The sequence below is a fragment of the Eulemur rufifrons genome, chromosome 2 (assembly GCF_041146395.1).
Source record: "Eulemur rufifrons isolate Redbay chromosome 2, OSU_ERuf_1, whole genome shotgun sequence".
Classification (NCBI taxonomy): domain Eukaryota; kingdom Metazoa; phylum Chordata; class Mammalia; order Primates; family Lemuridae; genus Eulemur; species Eulemur rufifrons.
In genome coordinates, this window is record NC_090984.1 from 88,835,572 (window position 1) to 88,862,832 (window position 27,261).

The window sequence follows — 27,261 nt, forward strand, 5'->3', positions numbered from 1 at the left end:
TAGACCAGGAAGCGGGGGCGGGACTTCGGGGCTGTAGCCGGGGTTACTAGGAGGCGGAGCCGCTCGGAGCCTTGTGGCCCGGATGTCCGGGAGCTGCGGCTGGATCCGCTGATCCTGGAGCTTCTCCGGAGAAACTTACAGGCGGCCAATGGGTGAGTGGTCGCCGAGATGCGAGAGGCGCTTGTCTTAGTCCCCGCTTCTTCCACACACAGCCGACTCCGGGCTCGGCTCCGGGCGGCGGCCTTCGGGTAGCGGCGCATGCTCGCTCCTGCTCTCGTCCACCCTCGGGCAGGGCCGGGACTCCTCCCGGGGTGGGTGGTCGCTGCTCCTGGCAGGCTGCAGAGAGAAAGCGCGCAGTGTGCGGGAGGGCGAGGCCAGGTCTTTATTGTTCTTGTGTTTGAAATGTCACTTCAGTCCCTTTGTTTAATATGGAGGAAACACATGCATCAGGGTTGACTTCAAAATTAAAAGCGCGGGCGATAGTGCAGAAAACCAGTAAAGGAAGCAAAGGCGAATTGCTGCATAACTTATTGTCTCCTGCCTCAACCTCAAGCTAAGTTTACAGGGCTCCTCACAAAGGGGCAAGACCGTTGCAAAAAAAAAAAAAAAAAAATCTTAAAATTTTAGTTATCTTTCACTAAAGGAAATGAAAGGGGAAATTGAACAAACACTTGAGGCCAGGATTTTCTTTGGTGGATGATGAGCTGTTGCTTTCAGTTTATTATACTGGTTTTCAGGCCTTTTTGAGAAACTTTAGGTTATTTACATTCAAACGTATTTATGAAGCATCTACTAGATATGAAGCCCATACGAAGTCAGAAATTTGTTAAAAGTGAAATTTTAAATTTAAGGCATTTTAGTCAGTGTACATATATTTTTTCTTAGCAGCATAAGGAGAAAGAAATGAAGTGTACTTGAATTTGATTGTAGACTAGTCTTTTTTGTGAATTCATGAAGAATTTGGAAAATGATCATTCAAGAATAGTTATAAAATGCATAATTTTCCAAATTAATTCACATTTAGACCATAGTTGTTTAGAGTTTATTCCACATTAGACTATAGGTTTTTAAAGGGCAGGGACTCTGTCATGTTTCCCTATGTACATTGGTGGCCCCTAACCTGTGAAATCTGACATTTAATACATGTTTATTGAATGAATGAATCAATAAATGAAGGGGATCAGGTGTCACTGATGATAAAAAACTTCAATAATTTCTCCCTGTGGATGAGGTCAGAGACAATCCTGAGTAGGTCCTGAGGTGTTTTTTTTTTTTTTTTTTTTTTTTTTTTATAAAGAAGAGTTCTTTTTTATTTTCCCTAAACCATGAGATTAGGAGATTAATTCTAAGGCAGTGGTTCCTAAATGTTGGTCAGAAACCCAGTGACAGCCTTGATGAAATTTTCACCTGCCCTCAACAGAAAATTATAAAAGCTAGGACAATATAGCAGGATTTTTATAAAGCTGAATTTATTTACTGTAAAGGCTTGCCCTCTATTCTGAAATTATGTTCTTTATGCTTTTCTGATGTGAGAATGTGTTCTTTTATGAACAAAGGTGACAATAGATTGTGTACGTACATGTATGTGCTTAATGTCCTGACTGGGCAAGATAAAAGGTGATGACCTTCTATTGGTATTCTAATTTTTTTAAAAAATTTATTTTTGAACTTATAATCAATGAAATTCATAAGTCTACTGTAATCAAGGGGAGTGGCTGGCTGGAGCATTGGAGACAAGCGTTAGGTTTTAAGTTCTGTGAATGGATTCTGCTCTGCTGGTTGAGGACTTTAACATAAAGAACAGTATTAACTCCAAATTTCCAATATAACTTTCTACAATGTCATGGTATAAAAAAGAGAAATTGAAATTTAAAAATAAATGCTTCAAGATGTTTGTCTAATATATAGCATTTTAAGATTTGAAACTGTGTTGAGATATTTCTGCAAAGTGCTTCAGCTATTATTGCATTATTTTTTTTATAATCACAAAAGATGTTACTATACTGGCATTTGTTTTTAAAAAGCTGTCGATATTCAACCAGCATGCCTTGGACTTTATTGTGGGAAGACCCTATTATTTAAAAATGGCTCAACTGAAATATATGGAGAATGTGGGGTAAGTCTTATGTTTGAATTTCATTTGTAAAATCTGTTTGCTTTTGAAATATTTTCACGTGTAGAATCTTTATTCTTACATATGCTCAGTAATTTGTAAAAGAATATGGAGGCACTAATAAAAGACTTGTATTATCATATTGATGTCTATAATACATTACATCTTTCTTGATAGTCACAGTTATAAAGTATTTTAGAAAACATTTTCAAATTCCTTTTTTAATGATTTAGTATAGTGATTTGTATAGTAAGTTAAGAATACAAATACAGGACATTGCAATTCTTCTTATATGATGTTAATGACTAGGTTTTTCATTGAATGTTAGTCGACTATTTTAGTAATAGTAAAAGAAAGAAAACTTTAAGAACACTGTACAGATATAGCACCTACAAAGTAGGTTTCTTTTTATTTTACTTAAGTATTTATGTTTTGTTCATTTCTAAAAGTTACACATGTAAACTTTATAAACTGAAATGAGATGTCTTATAGAATGATTTTTTTTTTGGAGTGTGTCAGTATTCTAAAATAGTATCTGTACACAAAATATTGCTTTTCTATATTGTAGGTGTGCCCAAGAGGACAAAGAACAAATGCACAGAAATATTGTCAACCTTGCACAGAGTCTCCAGAACTTTATGATTGGCTTTATCTTGGATTTATGGCTATGCTTCCTCTTGTTTTACATTGGTTCTTCATTGAATGGTACTCGGGGAAAAAGAGGTTAGCACATTCTATAAATATATCTGGATGGGCTGATGTTGGAATAATTATAATTTAGAAGACCTTATCAAGTAATTATGCTTTTTCTGTTGTGTTAAAGGTGGTAAACCTATTTTTCCTTTATATTCTGATCACTTTTTACTGTGACAAGAAAACTTAATGATAGGGTGTGCCTTAGTAATTATTAAGGGGACTGTCCTCTGTCTATTTTACTCTAAATGATCTTGAAGGAGTTTTTTTTTTTTAATTTCTCAATTATAATCCTTATTGGTTTTCTACAAAAATATGATTACAAGCTGTTTTTTGTTATGGAACAAATATTTGTAATTTAGTACTAATAATCTAGTATATTGTAGTTAAAATGATATAGCTGTAACCTAATTATGAAAATTCATACTAACACATTAAGTCAACACATTTACTGAGCACTGTCTTATGTTTGGAAGATTGGGGGGAGGAGATACAAAAGTAACTGACATGGCTTATAGTCATAATCTTGTGGAGAAGACAAATATATACATCATTAATTATAAATCAGTCTTAAAAGTATAGTGGAAGCATTATAAACAAAATTCCCTGAGTCACAAAGAATTGAGAGATAATTGTTCCTGATGAGATCTGAAAGACTTCAAAATAAGAACATTTTCGGCAGAGGAAATAGCATGATCAATGGCATGGAAGTATGTAATGTGTGATCTGGGTTGGGTAGGAAGGGACATAGTCTGGAGTGGTCGAAGTGTGGGTTGCAGTAAAAGAAAGGTAATATAAAGAATATTGGGAAAGGTAAGCTGAGGCCAGAAGGCAAATGTTCTTGATCAGGATGTGAACTTTATTCTGCTCAGATCAGGGAGCCAAATTCTACTTTAGTACATTTCAGCCATACTGATTTTCTTTTAGTTCATCTAATTTCTCAGGATCTTTCCTACTTCAGGTCCTTTCCCTCTCTCCAAACTCTTTTTGCTGCCTGAATTTCTCCCTTCTCCATCTGACTGCACTTTTTACCTAGCTACCTTCTTTAACTTCAGATTTTAGTTTAACTGTCACCTACTTAGAGAGGCCTTCCCTGTCCCAATCTAAAGTAAGTCCGTCTCCCTTATTTTTCTTTTTTAATAGCATTCCTCATTTTGTTGTTGTTTTCTCTTTAGCACTTTACATTCCCCCTGCCCCTGATTATAAGCTCCACACTGGCAGTGGCCATCTCTGTCATTGTCCTCCATGGAATCTCCAGAGCCTTGCACAGCAGCTGGCACATGATAGATGCTTACTATTTGCAGAGTGAATCATTTATTGGTAAAGGTTTTGGTGTGGGGAAGTAGCATCATTGGATGTATATTTTAGGAAGATAACTTCTGTGGAGGGTAGATTAGAGGTGAAATATATGAGAAGACTGTTGTCAAAGAAATAGTGATGGGCAGACTATACAATAGTGGGAATGGAAATAGAAGGGTCATATAGAAATAGAATCAGCAGTTTTGTGGATCCCCCTAATAAAGCCAGGGAAGGCTTTATTTACGCTGGGAAGGCTTTCATTATTTTTCAGAAGGATTTATAAAAAGACTTTTAAAATAGCAGCTCTCAGCATGCTTTTAATTTCTGTTATGGAATGATGAAAGATGAGGGTGAGATGTGATAAACTTAAAGCTAAAATAGAATGTTTGCTCAGTTAATTGTCTAGAACTTCTCAGCCCAAAATAGAGAAGAGATGGGGAACAATGCACCAAATGCATTTGAATTGAAATATCAGATACATTTTGGGGGAGAGACTTAGAGCAGAGAGTAGAGGTTGGTTTGAGGGTAGAAGAGAGGAGGGACCACTGCTCAGGCAGGCAAGGAGGTGGGTTTAAAAAGAGGGAGTTTGTACAACTATGCTTTGCCTTGGAAGTTGGTAGCAAGGAACACAAGAGCCATCACTTGCATTTTCCTGAGACATTGCACTTACAGTCAGGAATGATTTAGACTGGAAGAATCTTAAGAAGTGTTCATAAAACCTGGGGATAGCCCCAGAGCTGAACTGGAAGGATCCACAGATGTGTGAAATGTGTTTTGAGGTGGAGGGCGATGCATGTCCGCATGTGTGGGGCCGCAAGGGAATTAGTAATTTAGCATGGCCAGGAGGTGTAGGAGGTGATGCTGGTGAGGAATATTTTTCCAGAAAGGCAGAATGGACTTAGAAGTAGTTTAATAAGGGGAGCTTTAGAATCAGATTTCATTTTATAAAAGATCATGTGGCTGATGACATAGATTGAAAGAGAGCATGATGAGAAGAGACTAGTAAGTTTACTATAGTCATGGCAAGAAATAATGAGGTTGGGATTTTGCCTCTAAAAATATAAATTCTACAAGGAAGCAAAATACCAGATTACATATTATGAACATATAAATGTTTATGTATTCGGTGTTTTCATCTTTGCAAAATGGCACAGGAGTTCTGCTTCCAATGTGAGCTAATTAGGAGCTCCAGGTGAGCCACTTGCATGAAGTAACTAAAGTCTGGGAAAGACTTATTATTTGAGAAGTTGCCAGTCCCACTGGAGGCAGCAGGGATTTCTAAGAAATGTTCTCCGTCAGAAAACAAACAAACCCACCCTGAGGTGGATCAGAGTGACAAAGTAGGCAATTGGGAGGTTAATTGCTGATAGCAGCAGTGCTATCTGGAGACTGAATCCTGGGCAGCCTGTGCTAAGCCTAGCCCTAGACCCTCGGGGGCTTGAAGCCCCGGTAGTGGTGGCCATGACTGCTGGGAGAAGCAGCAAATCTTTGCTAGAAAGCTTCCCTATTCTCAGTTCAGGCCTATCACAACAAACAATATATTTACACTCCCAAAGAACTACAGATAATGAACTTTAACCTACCAGAATATATAACTACTGCCCATAAAGAAATAAAGGATGTAGTCACAAAGCTGTCCAGTCAATAAGAGATTATTAGGAATAAACAGACAGATTTGGTGGGGGGGAAAAAAGGGAACTTTTAGAAATGAAAATTTATACTTGCCAAAATAAAAAATGGTAGTCAACAGATTAAACAGTTGAAAATAGAATTATTGAACTAGAAAAAACTACATATAAAGAAATAATGGCATGTATCACTGAGAAAGGAGAAGATGGAAAATATGAAATATGTTAAGAGACGCCAAGCATAAAATGAGAAGCTGTATGTATTTGTAATACCTACTGGGACTCCTCCTAGGTTCGATTAAACATTCAGACTCATGAGACTACCACAGGTCATGCTACTTGGCAGCAACTCAGCTTACCAGGAGGGTAGCATGACACATTACTTGTCAGCAATAGCTTTTGAAGCACATCAGCTCAGGTGGAAGGAGATGAGACCCACATTGGATGGGTGTGGGAGTTGGCCAGGCTTAAAGTCTTATGCCCCAGAAGAGCCAGTTTCTCTTGTAACAACTCTAGAAGCGTAGCTTCTGGAATCCTGCAAGGGACATGCCAATCATGAGAATCACTGAACTCAGGAAAGCCAAACCACAGTGTCTTCATCAGGTATTCATAGTTCATTTATAGTTCTGCCCAGTCCAGATGTAATTTATCAATTAGGGATCATTTGTATTAAGTGCAGTGTTGCCTAGCATTCAAAAATGAGTAAAACTAAAGAGTAGTTTTGAAGCATAAATACAATTGGGGTAAAAACTGTTTAGAAAAAGAGATAAAAGCAATTTAGTATATGGTTACCACCAGGGCAGAGATAGAGGTATGGAAGGGAGGAACAGAGAAGTAAATTGTTGACTATGTTCTAGTTATTGGGTTTGGTGAGCTTACAATGTTTGATGTATTATTATACTTTACAATGAATGTATGTTACATATCATCTTTCATGTATTTTTTATATTAGGATAATTGGAAATTTAATAACAATTTGGCAAGATACTAAAGATGTAAGGTAGATCTGATTTCTGCTCTTATGTTAGATAATACTGTTATCTGGATGAGTATTATCCCTTTTTAAAAAATAAGTTTATACTTTTATGAGTAGTTCTTATATATGTTTGGCTTTTCTAATCTATTTAGAAGATTTTTTAGTTTCAAGATTTTTCAGTTAAAATTTTTTTTGAGAACCCATATCTTGAAACATATATATGTTTTATTAAAGTCATTTAAAGATATAAATTTTTCTGGTAATCGTGCCTCTGTTCTTTTGTTCCTCTAGTTCCAGTGCACTTTTCCAGCACATCACTGCATTATTTGAATGCAGTATGGCAGCTATTATCACCTTACTTGTGAGTGATCCAGTCGGAGTTCTTTATATCCATTCATGTCGAGTATTGATGCTTTCTGATTGGTACACGATGCTTTACAACCCAAGTCCAGATTACGTTACCACAGTGCACTGTACTCATGAAGCTGTCTATCCACTGTAAGTATTTATTTAGACTTAAGATCATTTTTTAAAAACTCTTAGGATTATTTATAGATTTCATGGACTTTGGAGACAAAAACAGACTTGGGTTTGAATCCCAGGTCTGCCAGCTGCTATTATTTTGAGCATGTTAACAGCCTCTTGTAACCTCAGTTTTCCCATTGGTAAAATGGGTATAATGATACCTTATAAAATGTCGTGAGGATTAAGTGAATCCACACATCATCAGATACCATGTGCAGTGCCTTACATACAGGAGGTACTTTATTGTAGCTGGCATTAGAGTGCTTGGGTTAGTATTCTTTCTGGTTTTTTTTCCTCAACTAAGTGTAATTTCTATAAGAATATTTTGTTAAAAATATCAAATTCATAAGATTCTGGATATTATTATCTCAGAGTGTTTCATTTTTAGAAATTCTGTAAATTGTTGGTGTTCATTTTAATGTGTTTTTCTTGTTAAAGGTATGAAAGAAAAGTCTGGTATTTATGTTCTCATAGTTGTAGCCAGTTTCTATTACATAATATGCTCAATGAAATTAGTCCTTTTTGAGCAAGTTCATCATGGTAAAGCATCAAAAACATACATATGCATATATGTAAAAATATAATTTTCAAAAACAAGATCTGGATATGGAGATATAAAAATCTTCTTTTCTACCTGCCAGCCATTAAGTCCTGCAATTATTTTTTATATAACTATATTTTATATGTAAAAGACTGTATTAAAGACTGATAGTGTCCTCTTTGTTGGTTCATAGAGCTGTAATCCTCAGCTTCCATTACTCCACTGTCATATGCTCCCTGGGGACCTGTAGAACTTAAACTGGTCCTATTTATTAATAGAAAACTTAAGTGAATGGGATATCATATTTAAATAAGTTATGTAGTCATTTTATGTGAAACAAAATCAGATTCATCTTTGGATAGTCACATTTATATTGTTTATTGTAGTGTTTGTAAAGCCTATAGTGGGAGGGTAAAAAAAATATAAGATTAGAAGAGTGATAGCAAATAGGTGCTCCCAGCCGTCATTCTGCACCCAGAATAGCCACATCTAATTTCTTAGAGCACTTGTTCTTGCCGAGGTGGGTGTCACTTCAGAATCTTGTCCACAGCCCTCTTGGTCAGTCAGAATCATCACACAACTTCATTGATTAGGACATTTTCCATCGATTCACTGTCTGTGAATTAAGTAGTTCTTTTTTTTCTTGGCAATTTTACCAATAGTTATTGTAGAATAGCTTGCCTGCCTTGTTTTATTAATTATAAAGATAATGATTTTTTAAAATTATGAGATATTATGGTATCTTATAGCATTGGGTTTATACATATTATTTACTTTATTTAACCATTCTAAACTTAAATATATGGCCAGACTGAGCTATCAAAATTCATAGTAATTTTTTTCTTTTGCAAGTCAACAAAAAGTAATGGCACAGAATTACCAGAAATGAAGTCTGTTTTTCCCAGTAGAGTATATAATCTAGTTCCTTAAAAATTGAAAAATATCATGGTACTTTACTGATAATTATAGTTTTGAGGGTAAACTCATGTGGATGAGGCATGGAAAAACATGTAAGCTTCTGTCTTTATAACTTACTATTAATACAAAAAATAACTTTTACATTATTAAACTTTAAGGATGAGTTATTAACAGTGAGAAGTTATTACTGTTGTAGCAAAAATTAGCTTTAGCTTGTTAGAGTTATCCTATCCCAATGTGTTGGGGGGTGGATTGAAAAGGAGAAAAGAGTAGAAGATGAGGTCTTCTGGTAGAGAGCAGGGGTGGGAAACAGTTATCCACTTCCAGAGATTAGTTTCCTAGTTCATTAGGAGAGGTAACACATGACGGTTTCCTCCTGAGTAAGATAGTAATCTTTTTGGAGCTCTCAAGGAACTACAAGTTGTGGGAATGAACTATGAGTTGTGGGACTGGACAGATTTCATTTTCTGCTGATGTTGGTAGCAGGTGGCATAACAAGACAAAAAACTCATCACCCAAGAGGTCAAACATGTACTAATGCATTAGAGTATAGGACTGGACGTAAAAGCATCATAAGAGCACAGGAATACAGTATCATTGTGCTGTGTGGGAGGAAGCACATGGTTGGAAATCGGAAATGACTCCTGTACTTCCTAAGGCTTTCCCCTGTATAGAGAGAGGATGTGAGTAGTAAGATAGTAAAAATGACATGAAAATACTGATGAAAAAGAAGTTACAGAAAAGCTGTAGAAGTTGCAGAAAATACTTATGAAAAAGAAAAAGTTCTGTATATATTGAAATCCCATTCAAAATATAATGCTAGAAACTATAGTCTGGTGACAGCTCTTTTTACAACTTTTTTTTTTTCTGATTATAAAAATTACATTTAAAAAAAAGAATTACATTACAGGACATTTCTTTTTCGTTTGGTTTTTTTTTTTTTTTTTAGAGACAGTGTTACATTCTGTTAACCCAGGTTGAAGTGCAGTGGCAGGGTCATAGCTCACTGTAACCTTGAACTCTTGGGTTCAAGCAATCCTGCCACTAGACTTGCTAGGACTAAAGGTGCATGCCACCATCCCCTGGCTAATTTTTAAAATTTTTTTATAGAGATGCGGTTTCTATATGTTGCCTAGGTGGGTTTTGAACCAACCTCCCGCCTCGGCTTCCCAAAATGCTGGTATGAGCCAGTGTAACTAGCCACAGGACATTTCAAAAACATAGAAAAAGCACATGTCAAGTAAAATAATCTGTAATTCCATTCCTTGCGATAACCACTGCTAAAAATTTTGTCTTTCTAGTTTTATTTCTGCAAGTGTATATATACAATTTAAACTATTAAGGCTATATTATAACATGCCATTTTGTAACCTACTGTTGTCACTTACTGTATTAGGCACAGTTACTTTTGTTGTTAACATCTCTTTCATAACCAGATTTTTAACGGCTGCATAGTATTCCTGTATGAATGTACTATGAATGTGTGAATGTACTATAGCATGAATGTACTATTATAAAATGTAACCAGTTTTCTATTGTTAAATGTTTTTTCCTGAGTTTTATTATAAGTGATTTAATAAAAATCGTCATATAGATAGCTTTTCGTGCATCCCTGATTGCTTCCCTATGCTAAAATTCTATAAGTAAAATTGCTGGATCAAAGATTATAAACATTTTTAGGATTTTTGATGCATATTTCCAAACTGCCTAGGAAAGGAACCATTGTACCCTGGCTAGCAGTATATGGGAGTCTGTTTGGCCAACTTTACACCATTCTGAGTGTCCAATGGGTTTGGACTTAATGTGCTTTTTAAACTGTTTTGTAAAAAGTTTTTTAAAAATTTGGCAACAGATCTTTGATTTAAACATGATCAAGGATAAAAGCATTTTTAAAACATAGTTTTGATGTTATAAATTCTTTATTTTATTTTACAGATACACCATCGTATTTATCTATTATGCATTCTGCCTGGTGTTAATGATGCTGCTCCGACCTCTTCTGGTGAAGAAGATCGCATGTGGGTTAGGGAAGTCGGATCGATTTAAAAGTATTTATGCTGCACTTTATTTCTTCCCAATTTTAACCGTGCTTCAGGCAGTTGGTGGAGGCCTTTTATGTAAGTTTGATAAGTAAAGTCCACGAAATATTTATTATTATATGTAATAATATTTTCTCTGAATTTAACTTTGGAGCTTTTTTTTAAATAGTTTTTTTTAATCCTTGAAAATAAACCTTAGTATATATTTTTACTAAAACATATAATCAATATTATAAAAAAATCTTGAATTTCTTGGAGTAGAAATTCTCACAAAATCAGTGGCAGCTAATCAAAACTGATTTCTATTTAGAGAATTCGTTACATTTGAAGCTCATAACCAAATTAAAAAATTTCAAAAACCTACGTATATAATAAAAAGTAAACACTGGTTTTTATTTGAAAGTATTTGGAAATTAGTCTTGATAATATATACAATTTATTATTAAGTAGGGTCTCAGGTTTCTAAGTTCCTTTATGAAAACCTTTTAGATACAGCCAAAAAAATCCTCAAAATATCCTTTATTTTAATATAACTATTATTCAGTAACCATGTAGACTGAACTGTGACTCAAAAGAATAAGGAAAAGTCACTGTTAAAAGCCTCACATACTACTAGAAGATAAAGCAGGCAAGCTATAAATAGCTGAGAAAACATAGTATGGTTCTTTTGAATATGTGACATTGAGCATTGCAAGAATGTTAGATACCGTCCTTTATATGGAGCCTACCAGGGTGCAGAGGCCAAGTCTTCTGGCGTAAAGGAAGTGGGAAGGACTGGGTATCATTATGCAAGTAATGTAGCTTGGTAATGTAATCTGGTAATATAGTTTGGGAATATAATTTCATTCAAGGTAAAGCTGGAGCTGAGGGTAAGGCTAAGGGAAATATTAGAGACTAGTCAGGGGTCTGTTGTTCCCCGTATTCTGGTTTACAGATAAACTGTTTCATTTGGCCTCCACAGTATTTGAAAAGCTATAGTTCCCTCTAGCTCCTACTGTTCCCTGGTTCCCCGTGAGATTTGGGCCACTTCAGTTATACACGCCTGGCTAGCCTCTGTAGACATTTGAGGTTGCTATTCTTGCTCTAGGGAATAGGGGCCTACTCTTAAAAAGATTTAGGCAGAAGAGTGACATGAGAGTAGATTTGCATTGTAGAAATACAGCTTGATAGCTGTGGAAGATGGATTGGCAGGGGAAGAGAACCTGGAAATCAGTTAAGAGATCCTGCAGTAAACCAAGCCTGTTTGCCTGCCCTACAGTAGAGAAACACTGGGTATGAGGAGCTGTTTTAGAGGTAGAGTTAAGTAAGCTAGGTAATATTAAATATAAGGGGTTGAGGAAATGGCATGAGGGTATGATAAGGTAGCTCTCTGACTTAGAAACTGGTGGATGGATAAAAAGTGAGTATTTGAGGAAGCAAATAGGTTGGTGAGGAGAAGTGAATTTGGTTTTGGTATTCATGGAATATCCAAAAGCTTACAGGTAGTTGTTCGTATTAGTCTGGAGGTTAGGAGAGCTATCTAGGCTGGAAAGAGTTAAGAATTGGCAGCTCTAAAATCCAGTGGTGCTATTGTGTAGAACCTTTTGGTTATAAAATGGGGGAAAGGGAAAAGCAGGAGAAGGTTGAGAAAGTTAACCCAAAGAGACTGCCAGACAGATTGCTTTCTATTTCCTATATGGTAGCTGCCTAAATTGACAAATGCCTTTTCCCACACTGAATATTTTTACGTCATTCAAAACACATTCATAGGGAGAATCACCCCATTCGCAATAAGCATAAACTTATACAATCTGCTGAGATTAGTCACAGAGGTTATTGTACCAACTCATAATTTTATAATGTTGAAGAAAAAAGAAAATAGATAATTTTGGGTTTGTAGGGGATATAGGAAGTCTGTGCAAAGTAGAGCAACAGGAAGCTTCTTGTAGCTTAAGGTATGGGAGGATTGAGGGTATAGAGAGAAAGACACTGGGGATGACTAGGAAGATGTCAGGGATAAACTTTTACCTGCTTGGAAGTTTACTGAAGTCAGTTTTTAAGTGTGGTCTGCATCTGAACCACCAGGGGAACTAAAATGTAGATCCCCAGACTCTATCCCAGACCTACTTGCGCAAAATCTCAAATTGTTTTACACACTAGCATTTAAGAACCACTCTAAATCCTGCCTCCAGCCTAGGACTTCCTTCTATTCCCACATACTTTCTCTTCTTCCTTTTTACTTTATACAGCTTTTTACTACCAGGTCTTAAATTTATATCATTACCAACATTGTTTAGTTACTTATAAATTAAATGGGTTTTTTTTAATGGCTTAATCACCGTCTATAAAATAAAAGATTTTAAGTGTCAAACAAATCATTCACTTCTTTAGTAAGTTGGAATCAGGCCTATATAGATAATGCAGAGTTTCTGGCTGCTGCATCCTGAATTAACATTGGAAATTGTTCCAAATAGATTCTACTGCAATGTAGAATGACTGGTAGTTTCATAAACTGAAGTTGTTTTAAAAGAATTGTATGAAAAATAATTCAAGGTATTTTTTCTCAATTTGTCCATTTATTTTGGAGTGCTATAAATTTGAATCATTTTAAGAGAAAAATGGTATTTTGTTAAGAAGAAATTTTGCTTAAAGTATTATTACTGTACTATATTTGAAGTTGGAATTTCTAGAATTTTGATATTAAGGATACTGAGTGGTCTGTTTATCCTTTGAGGTTTGTTGATACATGAACTTTTCTAAAGATTAATTAAACCTGAATTACTCATATAGATAACCCTTTTCAACCAAGGTTCTCCATCTGGACCACAAAACACAGAAAAGTATTTGAGTAACTATTTTCTCAATTTTCCTAAGTTTGGTACATAATTGGCACCATTCTAGATGCTTAGGAGAGAAGTTAATTTTTTATGTTCAATGATACCTTAAGGCAGGGATCTTCAAAGCCTGGCTGACAAACGTTAGTTTTTATGTTTTAAAATGATTAAAAAAAAAAAAAAAATCAAGAGTTACGTTTGTTGACATATGAAAATTGTGTGAAATTCATGTTTTACTGTCCATAAAGATTGTTTGGAACACAGTCACGGCTATTCCTTTATGTATTGTGTATGGCCGCTTTCGCTTTCCCTGTACAGCTGCAGAGTTGGGTAACTGAGACAGAGATTTTATGGCCAGCAAGGCTGAAACTATTTACTGTCTGGCCCTTCCCAGAAAAGGTTTGCTGACCCCTACTGTGGAACCTTAGCACTTAAGTCTCTCACAGAACTGGTTGAAAAAGGCTTCAACTCTAGGGAGAATTATACTGTTTGAATTTTGTAATGGTTTATTCAGAAAATTTGTTTAATTTCCAACAGAGTACCAATGCTTGCCTTTCAGATTATGCCTTCCCGTATATTATATTAGTGTTATCCTTGATTACTCTGGCTGTGTACATGTCGGCTTCTGAAATAGAGGTAGGAAGTCTTTTCTTTCCTTTGTTAAAGATTTTTTTGAGAAATTTGACAATTGACTAGAATGGTGCGTATGATACAAACAATATTATGGTGCAACTGTTTTAGTAGTCCTTGGCTAATTGAAGTCACTTGGTAGCTTTTAGCTCATTGGTTAAATTTATGAAAAGTTGCATGCTAGACTATATATTTCCTTGGGATATTAGTGATATAGTTAAGTTGTCAGGTTCAACTATTCAGCGTGATGGAGAAAAATCATTTCACATAATTTATCCACATAGCAAACATACACTTATTGAAATGCTGAAACCTATTAACACTATTTTGAGAGAAACATAAAAGTGCTTTACTATATACAGAACTAATTTTAAACTATTTTACAATGGCAACACTACCAGAGTCATCAATAATTATATTGTGTATTCTCTGTCCTTCTATTTTTTTTACCTCAATTTTATTTTCTTGATTATGGGTGTTTATATATACCCCATAATATCTATAATATTTTGGTGATTTGGAGATAATATTAATAGCCATGTTATTCTGATACTGTTCCTTTTTTGAGGTATCCATTTTGTGCCTCTAACTTTTTAGTGTTTCAGTGGAAGGCCACTGTTACAAAGAATTATTTTTTGTTTGCTTGTTTTATTTTATGTCTTTATTTTCAGAATACTTTTAGTCAAAAAAAAAGTATATTTTGATTCATTTATAGGTCAGTGGGTAGAATAGAACATCATGTCATCACATTTATATTTTTAAATATTTTTAAGGAGCTAAGCTATTAGTAAAAAATTGAATAATAAATGAGAAGTAATAGTATATTTGACTCTATATCTAACTAGGGAAAAATATATTCATTAAAATTGAATCAAAATGGGCATTTTTGCACATTTTGTTCACATGCAATCTTCTGAAATTTTATTTCTAAAATAATTCTGTGGCTGTCTACTATTTATTTTAATGTATTACATTTAAATGCTTTTAAATACATTATGTCTGTGATTTAAGAACTCTTTATTTTGAGGCTCAACTGTAAAGGGACAAAAGTATAAGGTGTCTCAGTACTCTTCCGTCTTATGCTTGCTAAATCTAGTGCCTGTGAACTGTCTTAAACTGCCCACTGTGGTTGATGAGATACATGCTTTTTCATGATTCTTAATATAAAAAAGCTCAACCCAAAGGAAATAAGTTGTAAACTATTTTGGAGTGCTGTTGATGCCACCTTTTCTGTTACATGAGTGAAAGAGTGAAGGGGGAAAACACCTGACTATAGGCAGAATAATAGTGCAGGAACTAGACAGAATGTTTTTATGGTGATTATTCAGTTCTTTCCATCTCTAGACTATCCTCATTTCTCCTTTGTAATCTTTAATCAGCATTGCAATATGATTAATTAAAGAAGATAGGCAAATTAGTTTTGGTACTTTTATCAACTCTAGAGAAGGATTTGAGGCAGGAAACAGTTGGATATTTGAATAAAATGAAGTTTTTGAATTTTTGTTTTATCCATGGTTAGGAATGAGCTATACACTGCCAAATTAGCTTGAAACTTATTTCTCTGCCCGTGTGAATCTCTCCTCTATAAAATGTTCACATACTTCAATTAGCACTCTACATATGAATCAGAAATAGGAAACAGGAGAAGACAGCCTAGTTCTGGGTGAGTTGATGAGCCATTTAATGATAAGAGAAAGTTAGTAACTTATTATACATTATATTTTTGTGTGTTTATTAACGCATTTAGATATTACTTTTATATTAATTTGGTCTTTCCAATTTTTTGCATATTATAGAGCTGTGTTAAAGATTAAAAGAAAATCAGAGTATTTATATGTCATTTCTGCTCTCTTCTAATTATTCAGGTACAGATTCCAGGAATGCTGGAAATTGGGTTTATGGAAATTGGGTTTATGTACCTCCTATTTCAAATACTACCTATGAGCCCATAGCTACAGTGGGCAGGAAGAAAGCATGTAATGTAATGAAGAGTTTCCCATCTAGTTTATATCTTTCAGAAGAAACTATAGTGCTTCCAGGAGTGAACGGTGGCATAGGCTAGGACTTAATACATGGGTTCTTGTTATGGTGCTGCTGCTGTGTGTGCTTATACGACATAGGAAGCCTCAGTTTCCTCATCTGTAAAGTGTGGTAGCTACACTGGGTGATTTCTTAAGTCCTTTCTAGTTCAAACATTCTATGCTTTTGCAGTTATGATTATGTGTGAAAACAAATAATACATTTTAAATTAAAATATATTGAATTATCTAGCTGATTTATCCTGATAATCTCTTTTCTTTCTTTTATAAAATTATATAGAACTGCTATGATCTTCTGGTCAGAAAGAAAAGACTTATTGTTCTCTTCAGCCACTGGTTACTTCATGCCTATGGAATAATCTCCATTTCCAGAGTGGATAAACTTGAGCAAGATTTGCCCCTTTTGGCTTTGGTACCTACACCAGCCCTTTTTTACTTGTTCACTGCAAAATTTACCGAACCTTCTCGGATACTCTCGGAAGGAGCCAATGGACACTGAATGAAAAAATTTTACATGCCAAAAAACCTAAGAAGTATACTTAGTTAAAAAGTAAAGAAATTTGAAAAACTTATTAATACTATTCTGTCATATATGGGAGCAAAATTGTATCTTCTGTTTGGGTTTTGTTTTGTTTTTTTGACTTAATAGACTTTATGGTTAGACCTGTAGACTTGGAAAATACAAAATACCGTAATACCGTTACTTAGTATGACATTATCTATTTCACTAGAAGCCTATTGGGAAGCACTTGCCTTTCTCACAGTTCACTTATTCTCTAGAGCAAAATCATGTTTCTGTGTACCTAGCAATGTGTTGTTCCCATTTTATTAAGAAAAACTTGAACAAGTATAATCTGAAATCCTTAGCAGTGGCATAATTGTGCATGCCTGCTGTGTTTCAATCTGTTTTCCACCTATAAGGAATTATAAAGACAAACATACTTGTGGGGTCTTTTAGCAAACATGGAAGTAAAGTATATTGTTTTTTGTTATCTATTTATTTTCACCAATACAGTATTTTGATATATTACAAAAATAAAGCATAATTTATATAGCAGGCTTTCTGTTTATAGATAGTTTGGTTGAAGACTTGTTCAGATGATTGTTCCTGTAGAAAAAAACAATAATAAAAAGTTTACAAAAAATTTCAATGTTTTGACCTTTTATTTTTTGGCACAATAATTATGGAAGTAATTCAAAATGTTAAGTAGTAAGATTAGTATCTATTTCCCAAGTGAATAAATACATGTACTTAAATATTCCCTACTTCTCATATCTCATTTTTGAAGGATATACATACATGCCATACTTTATTGGTCCAGAGACACATTTTTTTCCCTCACATTGTGACATCTCTGAGTTGGGATGCATCTTACAATTGATAGCTTCTTAGATTTAATGAAATAGAGAATATATATAGTATATGGACAGTTTTCTTGCAGTTGGTTTGTGATAAATGTGCTGTGATGTTTACACTCTCTGAAGGCGTCACAAGACTCATCCTCACAACCATGGAAGCAAAATAAATTTTTTAATACTTAACCTAATAACCTGACCATATTTATGCATTTGTATTGTTTAGAAGGTTACTTACCGATTCTGCTACTTGAGGTAGGGCAAATTAGTTAAATCTCAGACATTTAAGATTTCTATTAGAGTAGCAAAATATGAAAGTAAGTGCACTCACTTTTCCTGTAGTTTTGTTTATGCCTTTTGAATTCACAGCAGTTGTATCCTTGAGTTATTTTGTTACTTATTCTTTGTTAATCTTTTTTTCCCAGTACACGCAACTGCTGCAAAAAGGACTGTTTTAGTACGAATATGTTTCTTCTTTTCTGTAGAAATAAAATGTAAAAATTCTATTGTATTTCATACAGGTTTGGGTGGTTTTTAGTGTCCCTTAAAATTCTGAGTTGCCCAAAGAATCCTCAACTGGATAATTGTATAATGGGGGTAGGGGGTTGAGGAGGGGATGGGGAAGGTGTCATGTATCTGATTACCAGGATTATATCTTGTGGTCCCACTATATTTGCAACCATTTTAACAATCATCTCAGATCTCCTATTCTAGCAAAAATTAATATATGCAAAAGGAGAAATTATGCAAGACATTATGATTACAAGTACTGAAAGGCAGAGAATTTCAGGAATACTTAATACATATCTGCATTTTGAATTTGCTTTCATAAGAACGAGACTAGAAAAATTCGCAGCCACTATATTTGCTAATGTTACTAAATAATTTGTTAAAACATGGTCATTAAAAAAAAATATACAAAAACAACACTTGTCTTAGCTTTCTTAAGTTTTGACTTACGTCCTTATAGCATGTTACAATTTTAACTGCTACAGTGTGTGCCAATTATTTTGCCAACCAGTCCTGAATATGTTATTTATTTAATTATTATTTTTTTTTGAGACAGCGTCTCACTCTCTTGCCTGGGCTAGAGTGTCGTGGCGTCAGCCTAGCTCACAGCAACCTCAAACTCTTGGGCTCAAGCAATCCTACTGCCTCAGCTTCCTGGGTAGCTGGTACTACAGGCACGTGCCACCATGCCCAGATAAATTTTTCTATATATATTTAGTTGTTTGGCTAATTTCTTTCTATTTTTTTAGTAGAGACGGGGTCTTGTCTTGCTCAGGCTGGTCTCGAACTCCTGAGCTCAAACGATCCGCTGGCCGCGGTCTCCCAGAGAGCTAGGATTACAGGTGTGTGCCTGGCCCTGAACATGTAATTTAAAAGTCAAAATACAGATGGAGTATTCCACATCCAAAAATGCTTGGAACCAGAAATGTTTCAGATTTCAGAGTTTTTCAGATTTTTAAATAGTTGCATTATATTTACCAGTTCAGTATCTCTAATCTGAAATCTGAAATGCTCCAAGGAGCGTTTTTTGGGGGCATCATGTTGGTGCTCCAAAGGTTTCGGATTTGGAGCTTCTCGGATTTCCGATTTTTGGATCAGGTACACTCAACCTGTATTTTCTTGATTAATTTGGGTCAATTGGTAAACTTGACAACTACTTATTTAAAACCATTGGTTTTCAAGATTTGACTGCACATTGGAACCACCTAGAGAAATTATTTTTAAAATATGCCTAGTTCTAACCCCCAGAGATTCACATTGAATTGGTCTATGGTGTGGCCTGAGCATAGGTTTTTTTTCTTTAAAACCTGGTGATTCTAATGTTTGAGAACCACTGATCTACTCTTTTCCTAGTTCAGATCTTAATTTTTCCAAGAGGCCTTTTGACAATTTCTGGGCAAATGATTTTATTATCTCTCAGTGAAATTTTGATTGCACTTATTTATAAGGAGGTTCTGAGAATTAAATGATCAAAATGTAGATAATTGTATCAAGTCCTTTTTCATAACAATAACAAAAAGGTAACTGACAGTTTTATGAATTGATTTTTTTAATGTTTTTTTTAAAGCATCTAGTGGCCTAAAAAAGTCTTCTGTAAAGCATGTATCCAGTTAAGATATTTGGTTAATAGGCAAATTACTTATCTATATATCTAATATAGATATAGATATCTATATCTAATATATTATATCATATATTATAACCTAAGTTATATGATATAATACTCAAGACTTTCGGAATTTTAAAACAAAATTCTTTTTAATACTTTAAGAATAACTGCACTAAATTACACTCTGGTTTAGGCATACAATCAGAATTAACTTGTTTACCTTTTGATTACAGGAAAAATTAAGGCAAAAAGTAACAATCTTAGCTTTCAGGATGAAGTCTGGCATTTACCATTCTGACAAGCCTATCCCACACCCTTGCCAGTTGGTTCCCCAAGCAGATCTCCACTCAGCCTCACTATGTGCAATTCTTGGCCAGCCAATGTCTATTCTGCTCCCTCGGGAAGACATCCCTGTGTACTCGAACATCCAAAAGACTTAGAGCTTTACTCTCCCATAGCCACTTGTTAGAAGGAATCCACTGTATTCTAATCTCTTCACTTGTCTGTTTCTCACAGAGTATGGGCTTTAAGGTCAGGGACCGGGTTTTATTTAACTTTGTCACTGGAACATCTGCTCCAGTGAGAGGCTTAAAGGCGCCCAATATATTAATGAAGCTAGTGCAGTGATTCTGAAGGAGCTCACAGGACCGGCAGGGCTGCAGTGATGTATTGTGGCCACAAGGGGACAGGAGAGGGCTGCTGAGCGGGAGGAGATCCCAGGGCTCCTCCAGAAGTCGTGTGGCAAAAGCAATTCAACAGGAAACATTAAAAAGCTAGGAGATTACAGTTGGCTCAGAGACGGCCAAGAAATTCAAGAAGCCAAACTTTACTATTACCTCCCCAGGAGGGTGGTACATTTCAGGGATCTGATGAGTGCCTAATATGGGTCTGGTGTTTTATAACTCCTGTTATCTGCGATATTTTACAACTGGGGAAACTGAGGAATGGAGGTTAAATAACATGTAAGAAGCAGAGCTGGTGTTTGAGCCCAGGTCTACCTCACTCCAAAGCCCACATGGCGTCAGTGCTCCAGGAGCAGAAGTAAGTAGAGCTATGGGCAGCCAGAAATCTTCCTTTAGGTCTCAGCTCAGTTCAGAGATCTCTCCCTTGATTCCTTAACCAGGTTAAGTCTCCCTTTTAGGTTCTCTCATACCTCTATGCTCCACCTTCAGTACACTTGGGACTTTATATAGATTGTATAATATCAGATCCTCCTACTATACCAGAGATGAACAAGTTATAGCCTAAGGGGCAATTCTGCTACAATGGCCAAGTTGAGCAGTTGCTACAGAGACCTCATGGCTGGCAAGGCCAAAAATATTTATTATTTGGCCTTTTACAGGAAAAGTCTGCCAACCCCTGTACTAGACTGAGTTCCACTTGGACAGGGACTGTATCTGTTTCATCCACCGTTGCAACCCAAGTATCTAACATGGTGGTTGGCACAGAACAGGCACTCAGTAAATACTTGTTGAATACAGTTTAGTATTAATAATGAAAATGGAATGGAGCCTAAAAAACTGGAGAAATTTCAGGTATCAGTATGCCCAATTATCAACATTTCAGTGGTTGCAAATACTACTGATTTTTAAATTGAAATGCTTCTGGTCAATAATCTATTGACTGAAAATGATTTTTGGTAAGAATATATATTTCTTCATAAATTAAGTAACATTCTTTTCATTTTCAATGAAAACCTTATTTTTCCCACATTGTTCATTGTGTAACAGTTCATTCTTCATGTGTGACCTAGAACAAAGAAATCTATCACTCCGCTACACTCTGTCTCCTTACTTCTCCCCAGCTCACCAACACCCACGATCCCATCTTCCCAAGGGGTTCCACCACCGGGCCCTCTGGGTTGCACTTGTGCAAGGACTCACCTCCACTCCTCACTGCAGCCCTAATCTGGACAGGGTTTTGTGGCCTTGTCTAGTGTGACATTATTGTAGGGATTGAGGAGGAAGTTGCTATGCCTCTGGAGAGATGGAGCTGCTTGCTCATGAAGCCAGGATATTAGACAAGATGTGTCAACCTCTCAGAAGCCCCAGAAGGCATCCCGAGATTTTCAGAGAATGCAACAGTGGCTGTTTTTAATGCTAACCTCAGCTCAGGAAGAAAAGGTAAAATTATGTTCAATTTCTTGTGTTTAAGAAGACAAGAAAGTGTGTAAAAGGGTTTTAAAAAGACCTCTCTGGAAAATGTTTAAAATAAGAATTTTTTAAAAATCATAAAGAAATTAAGATTCAGTTATCTAGAAAATTCTCTCAGGTGAAAGGGAGAATTGGCTAACACGGCTGCACTACCATAACCCACAAGTGAGTATCAATGTTCAGGTGAATATTTGTGACGTTATTGGGGATAACTAAGTTATGTAGTTGGCACTTTTTTTTCTTCTTTTGATGTCACCAGCTACAGTAAAATAGCCAGAAGCCCTATGTTACCAAAAGCTCTGAGCTGTTGCTTACGAAGAAGGTCCGTTGGTGACTCCTGTTTCATGAGAGTATGCAACTCTTTAAGATTCCCTTCTAGCCAAGTACTGATACTCTCGATTTTTTTATCCCTTTCGTACAGCTTCTTCATTAGATCTTTTATGTCTTGTAAGACCTCTTCACCATTGCCCGTCAAGTCCTGAAAGAAATGGGATTTGGAGGTATATAAATATCCATTGCAACAAAATAAATAAAGACACATTCTCTCTGAGTGGATCATGTCCAAAATAAAAAGTATTATATATGCAAAATTGGTATTAGTCATACAAAATAAGTGTTGTGTACACAGCCAGTTCTCAAAGTTCTATACAAGATCTCAGAAAAATGAATTATCAAATGCAAAGATTTAATGGACTGCTCACTGAACTGAAATTTTTAACTGGATACAGTAGTGGTGGTGGTAGTATGAAAAGCCAGTTCACTCTCAGAGCAGCACAGAACTGCAGAAGAGATTCGGCTTAAGGGAAAGAATTTTGGAATCAGGCAGGATCTGAAGTTTCAAATTCCCCTAAGTTCATTTACTGTTCGGTCTTGGGCAAGTTACTTCAATAATCTGAGCCTCATTAGCTTCATTTGAAAAAGACATTATTAACACTTTCCTTATCCAGTGGTTTTTAAGGGTTATATAAACTTTAAATATTAATACATAGAAAGTGGCAGAGCCAGGATTTAGGATTTAAGCCCCAGCCTACCTGACTGTAAAGTAGGTGGGAGGTGGAGATGTCGCATGGCTGGTAAAACATGAAGGCAAATGGATTTCAGAACTGACAACTTTGTCCTAAAACAAAATGTGTTCAATTTGAGCTTGTAAAAAAAGGGAGTCTTTCTCATTCTGGGTGGTAGAGCAGGAAGATAGTTTCCCAAAGGATTAAGATTTCATAATGACCTTCGGCACAAAGGACACATTTTAGGATGTGGTGGTCACACAAGCTCTGTCACTTCCTTGCAGTTCTGAACTCCTAACCTTATGTGTGCATGTGTGTGCGCACACACACACACACACACACTTATTAGGAGGTGAACATTTTTGGAAATATGATACTTATAGTAAAGGTAACACACAAAAAACTTACCTTAATTATGGCCTTAAATTCAGCCCACAAGTCCATATATTGTGCTAAAAGAGAGATTTAAAAAACAGAACAGTTACTGAAATAATTTAAACATTTTTATGAAAGTAATATTTTCATTTTTTTCGAAAATTATTTTTATCTAAAAATTTCTACTTCCAAAATGACAGAATAACTGGATCGGACTTGCCCTCCCAATGCAAACAAGCAGAAAAAAGAGTAAAACAGATGAAACAAATGTTTTCAGAGGCTGCAGACTGGGCAGCACAGGACTGTGACACCTGGGACAGGGAAACAAAGGAGGTGAGCCCTCTGACCCCCTGGCTCTCTGCTGGGGGACACCTTCCAGACCACAGCACGGGCAGAGCAGGGTAGTCTCACACACACACACACACACACACACACACACCCCTGCAAAGATTAGCAAATTGAATCTAGAAATAGACAAAAACGATAAAAACTTTTGAACAAGTGGGCTTTATGCTAGGAATGGGAGATTGGTTTAACATTAAAAAATTAATCAGTGTAACTTACCACACTAACAATATAAAGGAGAGGCACCATCTGAGCATCGCAGTAGATGTCTGAGCTGCTAAGGCCAGTCACACAGGCGCTGTGTGCCTCCATGATTGACACGCCCTGCCCCAGTAGACACCCTGGACACCCAGGCCTGGGTGAGCCTCCCTGGTTGGCAACACTCTGCATATATGGTAACACGTTGTTGCTGGGGAAATTTAGTGCAGCCCTGAGACTCCACTGGGAGAGGACTCCTGGAAGCTTGCACCTGATTTCCTGCCTACTTTGTCCTATGTGCCTTTTCCTTTTGCTGATTTTACTCTTTATCTTTCACTGTAATAACAATAACCATGAGTATAATAACTTCTGAGTCCTGTGCATCCTTCTAACTAATCATTAAGCCTAAAGGTAGTCCTGTGGACACCCGATACTACACTAAAAGCTGCAAAATCTTATTGAGATTGAGCAAATTAAAGAAGACCTAAATAAATGGAGATATATACTGTGTTCTTGAATTGGAAAACTTACAGAAAGTCAATTCTCCTAAAATTGATTCACAGATTCAACACAAACCCAATTGAGATCCCAGCAGGATCTATGTGTGTGTGTGTGTAGATTAATAGGCTGATTCTAAAATATATATGGAAATCAAAGAACTTAGAATAACCAAAATAATTTTAAAAGAAAAGCACAAAAGTGAAGAACTTATATTACCTGATTTACAGGCTGCACAGAAAGCTATAGCAATCAAGACAGTATGGTAGTGGTATAAAGTTAGACATTTAGAATAAAAGAACTGACCCACAAAACTGATTTTTGAAAAAGTTGCCAGGGTAATACCATGGCAAAAGCATAATCTTTTCAAAAACAAACAGACAGACAGACAACCCCCAGCCCCCAGCCGCAAATGATGCTAGGACAAGATGCACAAGTGAAAACAATGAAATTCAACTCTTACCTCATGCCATATGGAAAAGTTCCCTTGAAATGAATCAGAGATCTTAGACATAAAAGCTATAACTAAAAAAGTCATAAAAGGAAATCTTCAAGCCCTTGGGTAGGCAAAAATATCTTTGGCAGGACACAAAAAGTACTAATCTTAAAAGACAAAATAGATAAAGTAGACTGCATCCAAATAAAAAATTCTTACTCTTTTTGAGACAACATTAAGAAAATGAAACATCAAGCCAAAGACTGAAGAAGGGCTCATTTCCAGAATATACAAAGATTCTAACTTAATAATTAGAACAAAAACACAACAAAGTAATGAGCAAAAGTTTTGGACAGACATGTGGCAGATGGTATTTTCCAAAGATGGCCCCACAGTGTATTCCATTCCACACCTCCCAGCACAATGCTGACACTCCCTCCATTGAGCGGTGGTGTCTGTGCCCCTTCGCTTGTACCTGGGTGACTGCCTTAACCGTTAGCGTATTGTGGTAGTAACACTCTGACTTCCTAGGCTAGGTCATAAAATGCCATGAACTTTCACTTTGTTCTCTTGGGATGCTTGCTTTTGGAACCCAGCAGGCCAGGCAGCTACACAGAGAGGCCATGAGGAGGTGTCCCAGCCAGTGGTCTCCCCTGAGATCCAGCTGAGAACTAGAATCGACTTCAGACACATGAATGAGTCTCCATACGATTTCAGTTCCCAGCTGCTGAATTATCCTTGAAGTTGCCACAGCTGATGCCGTGTGGAGCAGACATTAAGTTGTCTCCACCAAGCTCTAATCGAATTGCCAGTTTGTGAGCAAAGTATTAATAAATCATTTGTCTTAGGCCCCTACATTTGTGATATTTGATTAACTGGTTCAAGACACTTCACAAAAGATGATATACAATGGCAAAAAGACTTGTGAAAAAATGCTCAGCAACATTAGTTATCAGGGAAATGAAAATTAAAATCACAATGAAATACCATTACATACCTGTTAAAATGACAAAATGTTAACAATTTGAAGTGTTTTGACAATTTTAAGTATTGGTGAGGATGTGGAGCAATGGGGACTCTTCTCCATTGCTAGTGGGATAAGAAACTTGTACAACCACTTTGGCAAACTTGTTTGGCAGCTTCTTATAAAGTTAATCTTACAACAACCATATAACCCAGCAATCCCACTATAAATATTTACCCAAGAGAAATGAAAACATATCCATAAAAACACCCGTTAAACGTTCACAGCAACTTCAATCATAATAACCCAAATCTTAGAAACATTCCAAACGTCCTTCAGCTGGTGAATGGATAAACAAAAGACGGGATATCCATAAAATGGACTGCTACTGTACAGCTATAAAAAGGAGCAAACAAACTAATGATACGTGCAGCAACAGGGATGAGTCTAAAAAAAACATTTTGCTGAGTGAAAGAAGCCAGGTACAAAAGTGTGCATACGCTCTCACTTCATTTATATCTAATTGTTAGTGACAGAAAAGTAGACCAATAGTTTTCAGGAACTGGAGGTGGGGTGTGAGATCAACTGCAAAGGAATTCAAGGGGAATTTTGCAGTGATGAAACTGCTCTATATCTTGTTTGTGATAGGAGTGATTGCAGTGGTACATTGTCAAAATTCATTGAACTTAAAATGGGTGCATTGTATTCCATAAGTCAATAAAATGGCTTTAAACAAAATAAAAACTTCACATATAAAGAGCACCCATGACACATTACTTACTGTGCTCAGCTATCAGTTGCCACGACAGGTCACCTGAAGAGCGCATGAGGTTTTGTTTTATTGTTATATAGTTCTCTGTGTTGTCCTTCATGTATGAAATATACTGAAAATGAAAAGCACATGATTGCTTTTAGTAGTTCAGTTACTGCAGATTAACTATTCACCTAGCCATTCAGCAAACGCGTATGACTTCCTCCTCTGTGCCACCCACTGTTCTAGGCACAGGGATAACAGTGTGAATAAAATGTCCTTGTCAAGCTTCTGTTCTGGAGAAGGAGATGAAAGATCCTGCTTCCTATTAAGCATTTCAGCATTCAAATAAATATGGCATTTCTGTGGCATTCTACAAAAAGAAATGAGAAGGTGTTCCGCCTAAATGTATCAACGGCCCCCCCCCCCCGAGATCCCTCTGAAAGCCAGAATCAACTTCAGACACGTGAATGAGTGAGTCTCCAGATGATTTCAGTTCCCAGCTGCTGAATTATCTTCGAAGTTGCCCCAGCTGATGCCGTGTGGAGGATGCCACGTGGAAACACTTGTTTACACAACAAAAATATTCCTTATGCAAAATGTGTGTGCAGTGTATGTCACAAAGCAGTGATGCTGTCAGATTGGAGCTTAGCGTTAAGGCCTCAGAGAGATAATTTGTTGAGTCAGGAGACTCCCTGGAATTGCTCACTCAAGTCAGATGTTTCACTGGATTGGGTGACAGCGGTGGTAGCAGTGATAGTGGCTTTGGGCATTAAGAAGTCATGGCTTTCCGTCCTGACCACCCAGTGTTCAGAAACTCTAAAGTCTTTGGGAACTCTGAAAGTATG

At 36.2% G+C, this 27,261-nt stretch overlaps 2 protein-coding genes across 4 annotated transcripts in view; one reads left to right on the plus strand and one right to left on the minus strand.

Moving 5' to 3' along the window:
* The first annotated feature begins 72 nt into the window (after window positions 1–72).
* On the plus strand, window positions 73–17,319 carry JKAMP (JNK1/MAPK8 associated membrane protein). Of its 3 annotated transcripts, none has more exons than XM_069465009.1 (7): window positions 73–152; window positions 2,043–2,116; window positions 2,682–2,836; window positions 7,001–7,207; window positions 10,629–10,810; window positions 14,105–14,181; window positions 16,495–17,319. In XM_069465009.1, exons 1-7 carry the CDS (start codon window positions 149–151, stop codon window positions 16,711–16,713), a joined length of 918 nt encoding a protein of 305 aa, XP_069321110.1. In that variant the 5' UTR covers window positions 73–148; the 3' UTR covers window positions 16,714–17,319. The 3 variants fall into 3 exon arrangements, with proteins under 3 accessions (XP_069321110.1, XP_069321108.1, XP_069321109.1); XM_069465007.1 differs by lacking the exon at window positions 73–152 and adding an exon at window positions 647–692 and having other exon boundaries at window positions 2,025–2,116; XM_069465008.1 differs by lacking the exon at window positions 73–152 and adding an exon at window positions 647–692.
* Window positions 17,320–17,963: 644 nt separating this feature from the next.
* CCDC175 (coiled-coil domain containing 175) overlaps window positions 17,964–27,261 on the minus strand; it is a 54,581-nt gene continuing 45,283 nt past the window's right edge. The window contains exons 17-20 of the mRNA XM_069492873.1: window positions 26,444–26,546; window positions 23,255–23,298; window positions 22,158–22,320; window positions 17,964–18,049 (exon numbers count right to left, since the gene is read on the minus strand). Coding sequence (XP_069348974.1) covers window positions 17,964–18,049; window positions 22,158–22,320; window positions 23,255–23,298; window positions 26,444–26,546 — 396 coding nt within the window. The remainder of the gene's footprint in view (window positions 18,050–22,157; window positions 22,321–23,254; window positions 23,299–26,443; window positions 26,547–27,261) is intronic.

Excerpts from the sequence above, each read along its gene's own strand:
- JKAMP (XM_069465007.1), top strand. The coding sequence starts at position 647 with ATGAAAGGGGAAATTGAACAAACACTTGAGGCCAGGATTTTCTTTG. Across the intron at positions 693-2,024 it reads TGAGGCCAGGATTTTCTTTG|CTGTCGATATTCAACCAGCA; the intron begins GTGGATGATGAG and ends GTTTTTAAAAAG. Across the intron at positions 10,811-14,104 it reads AGTTGGTGGAGGCCTTTTAT|ATTATGCCTTCCCGTATATT; the intron begins GTAAGTTTGATA and ends CTTGCCTTTCAG.